The 12,096-nt window shown below is 40.9% G+C and overlaps 1 protein-coding gene across 1 annotated transcript in view; it reads right to left on the bottom strand.

Moving 5' to 3' along the window:
- LURAP1L (leucine rich adaptor protein 1 like) overlaps positions 1-11,261 on the bottom strand; it is a 48,584-nt gene extending 37,323 nt beyond the window's left edge. The window contains exon 1 of the mRNA XM_008534487.2: positions 10,044-11,261. Coding sequence (XP_008532709.1) covers positions 10,044-10,349 — 306 coding nt within the window. The 5' untranslated portion in view covers positions 10,350-11,261. The remainder of the gene's footprint in view (positions 1-10,043) is intronic.
- Positions 11,262-12,096: the final 835 nt, after the last annotated feature.

Below are 12,096 nucleotides of genomic sequence, written 5' to 3'. Positions count from 1 at the left end.
TAAGAGTTTCAACTTTAAAATTATACACACCTATATACATCCACAAATACTTTCACAAATACATGTCTATAATTATAGCTAAAATTATATAAGAAACTAAAGGCGTGCTTGCAAATATTCAGAAAATTTCTAGGAGGATACATAAAATATTCATAGCAGTTATCTCTAGGGAGTGGAAATTGGGAAAAGGGAAGTGGGGAACTTTCATTTTCCACTTTAGATCCTTTTATACTGTTTGCATGTTTTAGTAACAGCATGTATCATTTTAATAATAATGCTTGTAAAATGTTATGAAATTAAGAGAAAACTTGGAAACAAAGTACGCTTCACACTAATAAAAAGCCAACAGTAACTATGTATGTTTAAATTCTCAGTAAAGGAACTACAAGCAGTCCTGTGAATTGAGTAGCTTTGAAAGTTGGACTTATGGCCATGAGGAGGGGCTTTCCATCTCAATTTTGGTCTCAACCTTTGGTTGGCACTAAAACAACATATCAGTGTAGACAAGTTTAGTTAAACTTCTTTTGAAAAATTAAAAAAAAAAAATCAGGGAAACTGTTAGATAATAGCCTGGGCTAGCAATCACTGAGTTATAACAGACCTATCTCACTGTTTTGGACGGTGGTGTTAAAACCTTTTTTATGAGTTCATTGAGGTGGCTATTAATATATCACCAATTTTATTCTGCTCAATAAATATATGAAAAGTTAAAGATTTAAATCTGGCTCACTTCAGATATCCTAATTTAAAATACAGAGAGAAAAAGAACATTTCACAATTTTAATTACAAATAGATAATCCTGATCATTTTTAGTTTACATAAAAATAAGACAGATTATCCAGCAAATGTTTTTTAAAAATTATTTTACAAAAGCAACCTGATGCTGATAGTAGAGGGGGGCATGCAGGTGAATGTGATGTACCCCTAGAACTTAGAAATCAGGGAAATGGTTAGCCTCTAAAAATCTGAAATCAATTATAAGACATCAGAGATCATTCAATATGACCAACTTCTGATTTATGGGATTAACACTGTCAAGAATAAAATGTGTCAGAATATAGGCTGAACTGCAGTGGAGGCCGGCTGACCCAACCAAGACAGTTAAGGGAAATGGCTGCCGTGAAGCGGCCAAATGAAGCCCTGGGTCCAACAATGCCAGGACACCATCAAATTCCTGCCTCGCTCTCCCCCTAATCCCTTGCTTCACCAGTTTTCCAGCTCTCCACGTGACGTGGACCTTCAGAGACAGCGCTTATCCCTCAGTAATATATTATAGATCTACTTTTACACATCCCTTTCTTGTAAGACCCAATTTGAAGGATACTAATTATTTCTGCAATTGAAGAGTCAAATGTGTTCCAAAGTCTGAACAAACCTAAGATGTTTTTGCGCCATGAGGACTGAAGGCGCACAAGTCTTGGGTGGCCATTCTGCCTTCTCCATGTGGCATGGATCACCTTGTGTCGTGTTAGCCTTTTGGTCCAAGTTTGAGAGGTTTTATTAATATTATTATTACCAGAAGAAAACTCAACAAGAAGGTTAGGTTAAAATGGTCAGTCATTGAGAATTACATTCCAATTTGAAGACTTAGTTATTTCTTCAATTGAAGAATGAGGTGTTCTGATTAGTTCATATTTCTATGGATGGAATTTACTTTCTAAAAGAACTATTAGGGGCCAGCCCTGTGGCCAAGTGGTTAAGTTCGCACTCTCTGCTTTGGCAGCCCAGGGCTTCGCTTGTTCGGATCCTAGGCGAGGACAGGGCACTGCTCATCAGGCCATGCTGAGGCGGAGTCCCACATGCCACAGCTGGAAGGACCCATAACTAAGATATACAATTGTGTACTTGGAGGATTTGGGGAGAAACAGCAGGAAAAAAAAAAGAACTATTAAATATTTGGATAATCACATCAAAAAAGCAAAGTAATTACCTCTGCTTTTTAATTAGTGACTAGTTGAGTTTCATGTAAGAGAAGTGACAGAATAAGATAAAATGGACTAGATAAACATTTCTAGAGCTCTATCAGGAATCTGTCTACAGTACCTAACACCCCACAGTGCCTACCTCATAAGTGGGTGAAGCATGAGAATGAAATGACATAATCCATGGGAATGGTTTGCAGGACTAACTGGCTTGTTGTCATCATCCAGTAAATCTCAGGTAACACGGTAAAATATTGCTACATAAAATAAGGAAAATGAAATCCAAACACACCAAAATTATGTAGGATATATGTGCATATATATGCAGGCAAAGACACAGAAAAAGACCTGAGGGGATTCACACCAAACTGTCAGCAGCGGTTTCCTTTGGGGTCTAGAGTAATATGGGGGAGGTGTAGTATCAGGGGTAGGTGATGAGGGAACTTTCGTTTTTCTTTTTGCAATATGTCTGTGTTTCTGGAAGTTTTATGATGAGAAAGCATACATTTAATTTTTAAAATGGAACAATATTTTTAAAGGAATACCAAAAGAGCCATCGGTAGACGTGTGATGATATTACTATAAAAATGTTCATTAATAACAAATGGGCACACTTCATGGTGCTTAGAAAAAGCATGGTTGGGGAGTGATTTGGATCCAGCACATAGCCAGCTCACAGCGGTTCTTGTTTGAATGAATGGCTGGGAAACCACTGACAGTGACTTAGTCAAATTCCTTAACCCTTGTAAGCCCTAGTTGCCTTATCTGTAAAATGAACATAATAATAGCCATATATAAAGACCCAGTATAATATGTAGCCCCTTTTTAAATAGATGAATTACTTAGGTTTCATTTTGAAGTCTAAGACTGAGACTTTTGAAATGTATGTTTGAAAACATAACCTTCTTTTTTCCTTGTGAATTCTATAAATATAGTTTACATAGAGCACAATTTGGATCAATGTGTTGCAAACATACATTTAAGAAGTCATGGCAGGTGTCAGGATTCTCAGTTTCTAGTTCCTTCAAGTGAGTTATCTAAGGTCCAAGCTTTATCCTGAACAGAATCTCTCAAGGAACTAAAATGCTACCAAGGGTAAGCTACTAAAACTCTAAGTCGTGAACATAATTGAGCTCCACCACTGAGCTCTGAGCCCGGAACCGGTCAGGGCAGGGAATTCTTCACTAGCAGCTTTTGTGGTGCAGGAAGAAGTATTTGTGAAGATCTTGGTGATAGTGGAAAAAAAAAGAAAGGGTATAATTGCTGGACACCAGGCGATTTTTGAATATGTTCATCCAAATCTTGAGTCTTCCTAAGACAGAGACTGTCTTTAATTCTTGTTCCTCCTAGGAGGGCTTATGGTAAATAAGCATACGGTTTAAGATGTTTAATGTTTTGAAATTTGGAAGAAGAGCAGATATATCCATTTAATCCTGGGTGTCAACATGAGCATTGAGGTACTCTAAAACATGACATGCAATAGCATAGTCATGGTTTAAAGTTCAGATTGTGACCTCAGCCTAGCTCATCCCCTTACTATCTCGGTAGTCTTGAGCATTAACAATAAACCTCAATGCTTTATCTATAAGAGAGTTGTGAAAATTATGTTTAGTTAAGATTATTGTAAGGTTTCAGTGGGATAATACATATAAAATGTTTAATACAGTGCCTTGCACATAGAAAGCTCTCACTATAAGTAAATATATACCAGTCTCTGTTCCTTAGACTTCCTAGGCTACCGGAAATTAGGTTGTACAATTCTTTTTTTCTTTTTTTTTTTGAGGAAGATTAGCCCTGAGCTAACTGCTGCCAATCCTCCTCATTTTACTGAGCAAGACTGGCCCTGAGCTAACATCCATGCCCATCTTCCTCTACTTTATATGCGGGACGCCTACCACAGCATGGCATGCCAAGTGGTGCCATGTCCGCACCCGGGATCCGAACTGGCGAAGCCCAGGCCGCTGAAGCGGACGTGCACACTTAACCACTGCGCCACCAGACCGGCCCCATGTACAATTCCTTAATCTATGCTACTGTACTCTGCTCGCACTGAAGCTGGGGAAAGGCTATGCATATTTCTTTTTTGCTTTTGTGTAGAAGCATGGTCTCTATGGAAGAGCTGATGACATGGGAGGTGCTATGATAGTCTCGTGGAGGAGGAGCTTATACTTTCATCAGTCCCAAAGCCACACTGCCCACCCAAGTCTACTTGTGTAACATTGACAGAACAGGCATGTAATTGACATAATACCTATTACTGTCATCATCCTTACTGTTTTTGAATGTCTATGTAATCATTGATTTTTTTATATTATTTCACTGAATTCTTACAATGTCTTAATAGAGATGATTTATCCCTTTGTTAACAAGAAAGCTGAGTCCTAGAGTGGTTATATGACTTTCTCAATGCCACATACCAGTGAGTGCAAGAGCCAAGACTAGAATGAGGGCCACTGAGAGCTAAACAGGCCCTCGCTCGAGGGACGATGAGCTGAAAGTCCCTGCAGGATTAGGGTGTAGGGCCTTGGCAGCCTGTGAGGCCTGTTGGTTTGTGCACTGACTTGCTTTAGATTTGACTGGAATCCCAGCTTATCTGATTCCAAACCCACGAAGGGCCCACCAAACCAGAGGTCTACCCCTTGGGCAGTGAATGGACAAGCTTTAAAGAAAACCAACAAGGAACGCCCTTCAAAGAAAAACCAAAAAAAGGAACAAATTCTCAGCGACCCTAGAGACTCCAGCTATGAATTCCAGTTTCAGAAGTAGTATCTTAAAAAACTGAAGTCTTAATGTGCGAAAAAGTCTTTTAATTGTGACTCATCACTATAAAATGGAAAGTAAAATATATGTTTTTATGCTGTCACAGAAGTGAACATAATCAGTTCAAAAATTTTCATAAAATTTCTGGTCCCTCAAGATCACGGCAGTATGGTTGTGAAACTTGAATGGAATGGAAGATAATTCTTTTTTGTCAGATTATATTCCTCATGTGTGCACCAATCATTCAACATACATTCCTAGGGACAGGGCGGGGCTCATCAGTTTTTAGAAATGTCACTGTTTTCAAGTTATGTATAAATCCTCTAAATTCTATGTATTTCTAGCGAGTTAACATTACTACCTTTGTCTGCACTGTTGTCAATTTTGAGCCACTGTGTAAGGAAACATGTTTCGACAAGATTCATTTATTAGATTAAATAAGTATAATAACATTCCATGTGCAAAATGACAGAAGAAGCCACTGTTAGGAATCAGATTTTCTCATCTCCTTGATGTCTTTATCCCTAATATTAAGCCCTTAATTAGCATAGCTATCAGCACTTTTAATTCCTGGTATGAGGCACATTTGCTGTGAGAAATCTCCTCAGCCTTATCTGTTGGTCTCAGCACTGTCTGAGCTCTGCTGTGGCATCATGCGCCTTGCTGACGTGTTGGTTTGTAATCTTCCTCTGGCCAAATTATATCCCCATTTTATCTTTTCAGTTATCTTGTGAACTCACCAAAGAACATGCCTTCTACTTTATAGCTTCTCAATTATATACCTAAGGGTTTTCCTTAAATTTTGGTCCAACTTCAAAAAATAACTAAATGGTAAAATAGTAAAAATACTATTGAAACTATTTTGTTAAGAATAACTAAATGATAGGAGAAATGATAGAAATCTCCTAGCCTGCTTTATAGCATGTTCCAAGCAATGGTGAAGTTAATTTAATGAAATTATCTTTTTGAAGGAATATAAGATAATTTTTCTTTTTATTACAAAATTAGCAAGCCATTTAACATAGGGAGAAAAACAAGGAAAAAGATCACTAAGACTAAGGATTAGTAAAAACCAAGTATAAATCTACCATTCTCAGAAATTTTGACATTTTGATTTCTGTTCTTCTAGCATCATGGATGTGTCTGTATGTCTGTGTGTGTGCGTCTAGTCCTGGGTATTGCCTAGACAACATTATTAAAGCAAGAGTTAAGGAACTGGGTGGGGTATTTGAATGCTGTAATGGTAAGAAAAGATAAGTAACTAACAAGATTGTTTATACCTTACTATTACACAGCTGCTATGCAAATAATTTCCAAAAATATGGAAATCAGGTCACAATATTTTCAAACTAGTTCTCATAATGGCACTGAATTAACCATCCCAACTTAATACAGAATTGACTAAAATCCAGAATGTGGCATGGACAGGTAGTATAAGCTTCATTCCAAACTATACTTTGATTTTCTGAACAGGGATTATCTAGGAAGGTAAACCTGGGTGGTGGGGGGAGCAGTGCTTTAGACTCCTTCTAATTCCAGGTTTCGATTCTTTAGTCATTGCCCTTATAATCTTATGCATTTCAAATTTCTTACAGAGTATACTGATGAAAATAAGTTTCACTCGCAAACTAGAGGTATGATATGGACGTATTGAGAAAGCACTGAAACCCTTTGAACATCTTGTAAAAGAAAAGTGCGATAAGTGGTAGAACACAGGTATTGACAGAGATTAAGTAAAACTCTGAATAATATTTGATAAGTAATACTTAAAGTCCCATTCTTAAGAAAATTCTGCAGAAGGAGTCTTTGCATAGACAGTAGGATGAAAACCTCAAACATAGGGCAGGACCTCTGAAGACTGACTTTTTAAAGTAGGCATTTTGTTCTACGTTCCCAAGCTGTCAAGGCAGCCCTGGTACACAGTAGGCACTAAATAAATATTTGCTGATTATTAAATGAACCCATATCTGAATGAACCCCTGATGTGCATCCTGAGGGCTTCTTTTTGTTGGTCCCTTAGTACCCTAGGGAGTGCCGAAATATCACAGATTTATAAAAACTATACTGTATTTTGAAGAGAAATTATTGGGATGCAGACCGGAATTGGGGGGAAAGCACAGTACATGGAGTCAGATGATATGAGGTCAAGTTGTGATTCTGTTCATGAATTAGCTGTGTGACCTTGGCCTGCTTTCTCAACCACCTCTAAACCATAATGATCTTATTGGTAAAATGTGGATGACTTCCTCTTTCCCAGCATGCCCTTAGGCTCAAACGATGTGACAGATATTAAAACACTCTGTGAACTGAAAAGTAGTGAGCAAGTGGTATTGGGCAAACTTCATCCAAGAGGTTTGGCCTCTTTTTCCAATTGCATTATGAATTTCCTATGCCTATCTCTGCATTTGCTTATTGTATTGTCAAATTTCCTCATCTCTAAATTCAAAATAAAAATACACATTGGGAAAATTTGCTCCCTCCCCCCAAAACATCCTGATGGTTAGCTTGAATTGACCTATTGTACCAAATATATGCCTGCGGATTTTCTTTTCCAATATTTTCCTTCCAACACCTGTTATTATATGTATGATGCTATTTATGTCAATAAGGTTTTCAACATTAAGAAGTTTGGTCACAGAAACACTTTCTCTCCCCTCTTCAACCTCTTTCAACTTGCTTCCTTTACAACTGCATCTCAGACCTCTAAGAGCATAGGTTGTAACATTTACAGATAAGAGTTAAGGAAATTATTCATAAAAGCATAAAAGGAGATGAGAGAGACAATGATAACATCTCGTATGTGTAAAGAACTTTAAGCATTGAGATGATTACTTCCCTGCAAGGCTGTGCTGTATTGTGTCAATGTATACACACATCCATTCTAATAGGAAAAGAAGGGAGGCTCAATTCCTGGAAGTCTCTAGAAAGGCTTGTGCATGGCTAAGGTGTTTCTTAGGAGGGAATTCTGAAGGCAGGACCCAAGCCTGATAATTCCAGACCATCCAGAAGAAAAATGTGTGAATAACTCAAAATAATAAGCATGACATGGGGATCATGAATAATAGCAAGGAGGTTAACTCTGCTCCTAATAGAGGATGGAAAAGAACATAAAAATCCCCACTAAGACATCATAGCCCAACTTCTCTGTATGGGGATGCGAGGAGGAGACAGGGAGAACTGCAGAACTGCATCTGTTTGGTGTTTATAACAAAACTGCCAAGTCTACATAAAAACAAATCTGTTGCTTTGCAATTATGCTGAAGCTGGGGTTTTTAGCACCCACAAGACTTATGTAAAATGGGGGAAAACTGTCTCACTGGCAAGGGAATATACCTGTTTTCAGTCCCTCCCCTCCAAACTCCCAGAGCCAATGTCATCATTTGCTCAGTGGAGACCTTTCGTTGACTACAAAGTTGAACCCAAAACACCTGTTCTGGCATAAGTTCTCCTAGGTCCACAGATGCTGACGCTTCACAGTGAAAATACAAGGAATGATCAACTTAGCAGTTGCCGCTGCTGTTGTTGCTCTTTCTGTTTGCTTTTAAAAAATGTATTTATTAATATACCATAACTACTATACATAGCAAAATCTGGTTTGGGGAAACAGATTTTTATTAACTCTATGACATTTTCATTAAGAAAAATAGGCAAGTCTAGAACTTGTGTTTAGTTGAAAATAACCAGATTATTTTTATGCTACAGAGTTCATCAACACACTTGGCTTGATATCCTACAAATAATAAGTGGCAAATGAGTGCAAGAGATCTGATAGCCCTGACTAGGCTACTTGACTTTTATTTTGTATTCCCAGCATCCAGTTAATTACCAGGTATAGTAAATGCTTAATAAATACTTGTCCAATAACTAGGATGCATAACCTGTGTGTGTGTATTTAGACAGTGAAATATGAATATCATAATAAAATCATTTGCATTATATGTTGTATATGAATATATATGCACACAAAAACACCTATACATATATAGGTGCCTGTATATATATATTCGCTTTCAACATCTGGAACATTCCAAGAGGGAAGAAAATGGATACTTGAGACATAAAACCTAAAGTCCTTAGGTGGAGCAGCTTTAAAGATCTTGAGAGAGGTTTTCAGAGAGAAATCCTACAGCCTTTGTGTAGACAGTGTGGTGAAAATCCTAAACATAGGCCATGATCTCTGGAGACTGGCTTTTTGCACAAATATATTTGCCAAGATTACTTTCTGCTGTGGAATTTATTCCCCCCGGGAGTGTTCCAACTGCAGAAAGAGAGAACCTAGGGCAACACCTCTGGTTACTTCTTTTTAATGCAAAGCCCCAGTAGACAGGGTTGTTTACACAGAAAATTCTTCTCACCATCCTCTGGGTGACTGAGACGCTCTGTTGCAACTTTGCTCCTCTCCAGACTGGTAGAAAATGTTGTTGTTTTGTGGTCATTTTCTTCAAAGGATTTAGGAAGGAATCATTTCCTCCAACCAGTTCATTGTACAAATAAACTGAGATCCACAGAGGCGAAGTGACTTGCCAAGAGCTCATGGTAGGTAAATGTGTCTCCGTCTGAGTACATCCGGAATAGCAAGTATTCTCAGACCTGGTACTAGCCCCATTGTCCTATTCTTAGGCTAACGTTTACAAACAGCACCGAAAACAATTGCAGATTAAGGACTGAGGGCGAGGGGTAGGAAGTGGTCATTAGCAAATCCCTGGGCCTGGGGATCACCTGCTCTCTCGGATCAAAACAGTGAAACAAGCTATTCAAAAGGCCATCAAGGACGAGTGGGCCATTGTTTTCTGAACCAGCTGTGGAAAACCAGCTCAACCGTGGCCTTGGACCAGCGGCTGCACCAAGGGGCGGGGGCGGCAGTGGTGGAAGAGGAGGGGGCTCCTGAGTGAAGGAGCGCTGCAGGGACCCCGCCGCGCCACCTCTCGGCAAACCAGGAAGTATTTTTGCAGTAAGAGCAACGGACGGAGCCACCCTTGAACCGAAAGTGTGAACGGCGCACAGCAGGCCCCAGATGGGTGCAGGAACTGCAAACCCTCCGCAGGCTAGTGCCCGGGAGGCTGCGGACTGGCAGCTAAATGGTCGGAGGCCGAAGCACCCAGTGGGTGCTATCAGAAAGTACACAGAGCTAAGCAGGCTCTGCTGTCAGCAGACCCGGGACGAGCAAAGTCCGGGGTAAACAAACCTCGCTGCGGCTGCCTCCAGACGCGCGCCCGCTGCGCGCTCCTCCACCCCGCATTTCCCACGCGCCCAGCCCTCAGCTCTGCAGCCCCGGCCGCCCTCTTTCCCCAGTCCCAACTTCCCACCGTCCCCTCTTTCGACCCGGACCCCCTCTCCCACAACTGGCGCACCACACTCACCATCTCTTGCCTGAGGAGGTGAAGCTTGGTTTCCAGCCTCTCCAGGGCGCTGGAGTGGCTACGTCGCGGGGAGCCAGAGGTTGGGGAGGACGAAGAGGAGGACGACAAGGAGGGAGGGAAGCTGCAGCTGCTGCTGCTGCTACTGCAGCCGCCGCCACCGCCGCCGCCGCTCCCCCCGCAGGGGTCCCTGTCCCTTTCCAGGGGAACCGGCTCCTCCCCACGGAGCGAGCGCACTAGGCTCTCGGGTACTTTGCGCCCCAGCTTTAGCTCGATGTCTCTGAGGTCTGGCAGCGGGCCGTCTTCCATGACTTTTCAAGAAAGAGGACAATGTTAATAAAAGGCAGAGGATGAGAGGCAGCAGCGGCCTCCAAGGCTGCCGCGAGATGAGCGGACCCCTCCCGGCGCCCGGGTCTCTATCCACGGCGGACCCAGCGCACCGTCCGCTCCATAAACATCTGCGTTGTATCAACCCTGAAATCCGCGCAGGACGCGGCGGGTCGCAGCCGCAGTTTCCCGGGCGCTGCGGCTCCTCCGACACTTCCTAAGATTATAGAGATGGCTTCATCCTCTTCATTTTTAGCCACCCCACCGCAAAGTTGAGTTAACTGATATTGCAGAGAGGGGGAAAATGCAAGTACTACAGACCAAAAGAAAAGAGGGGGAAATCAAGTCAGTTTTAGTCTTACGGGGGAAAAATTCACATTACAAAACTGTCCATTCACATCCCTGCACCGTTCACTGGCTGCCCATCTGGTACCGCGCGACACAAAATAATGATGTGGCCACACTCCAGGGTCGTTTCATTTTCCAGCCATATGTCTCCAAGCTTTCGGAATATCCTGGATTGTCAGAAATAATCTCTGGTCAGTGATAGAGGTCAGTCGTGTGCATGGACGCATAAAAAAGAGACAGTTAGCTTAGCAGCAGTTTAACGGCTTCCTTGATGCAGCAGAAATACCCTTCTTCCCATTTAGGCTGTTTGATCCAAGTCATTGTGTTCTTCCGAGCCTCGGAAACTTTAAACTCCGCTGGCAGGTGGACCAAATCAGGGCCAACCCTTGTACCGTATATCACAGGCAAGAAGAGCAGCAGAAATTTTCGCAACCCCGCTGCTAGTAGCAGGTTCAGCGTACTGCTTTAGCGGGGAGTACCTAATACAGGGTATTAGATTTTCAGGTTTCCAGGCGAAATTGCTTGGCAGCTACAACCTGTAAAACACTTAACAAAAATTAGAGGCAGAAGAATGACTTTAAATGCAGTGTCATTTCCCATCCCTGCATTTTCCTAGTCTGCAGAAATCTAGCTTTAGAAGCCTTTCCTGATAATTTTATACTAATAAAATGAGCGATACTATTTCACCAATAATTCAGTGAGAATGTACAACCAAAATTAATTGTCTTACCAAATGTTACAGTGTGTCACCGCAAGAAGTGAAGAATTAAATAGCCAGAATAATTTATATGACTACTGAGATGGATTTGAAAGGGGGGAAGTTGCTGAGATACTTTAATTATGGAGGAAAAAATATTGAGCATAGCTAGTGAAAAAGTCATCCTCTGTGATAATTTCTCTGTAGTTTTCAACTATTTAGAAGAAACTCAAAGCGTGCAATCTGTTGATGAGATACTTCTGCCAAGTAAGTTACTATGAGCTATGTGGATTATAGGTTTGATTCAACAGTGACTTTGTGTTAATAATCCTCAAGTAGAGGATACTATTTTCTACCCAGTAAAGTCTAATTTGGGGCTTCCATTAGAATTCTTCAATATATGGGCCCTTCTATTTTGGGGACAGATAAGTACTTGTGTTCTTGGTCCTTCCTGGGCTCCATTCCCAAGACATCACTCAGGTTTTACACTTGTGGGCACACAGGCAGGTGCATCTGAGTCTATTTAGCATGGCCTCACCTAGGCCATCTATAGACAGGAAGCATAGGCCTTCGGGTTGAAATATTTCACATCAGGGAGAAGACTGCTGAAGTTCTCTTGTCAACATACCAGATATTTGTATATTATTTCTCTCTTAAAAGAAATGGAGAAAATAGTTGTAAGTT

Source organism: Equus przewalskii, chromosome 22 (genome assembly GCF_037783145.1).
Source record: "Equus przewalskii isolate Varuska chromosome 22, EquPr2, whole genome shotgun sequence".
Classification (NCBI taxonomy): domain Eukaryota; kingdom Metazoa; phylum Chordata; class Mammalia; order Perissodactyla; family Equidae; genus Equus; species Equus przewalskii.
The sequence above is the reverse complement of the archived record's forward strand: the minus strand, read 5'-3'. Positions and strand labels throughout refer to the sequence as shown.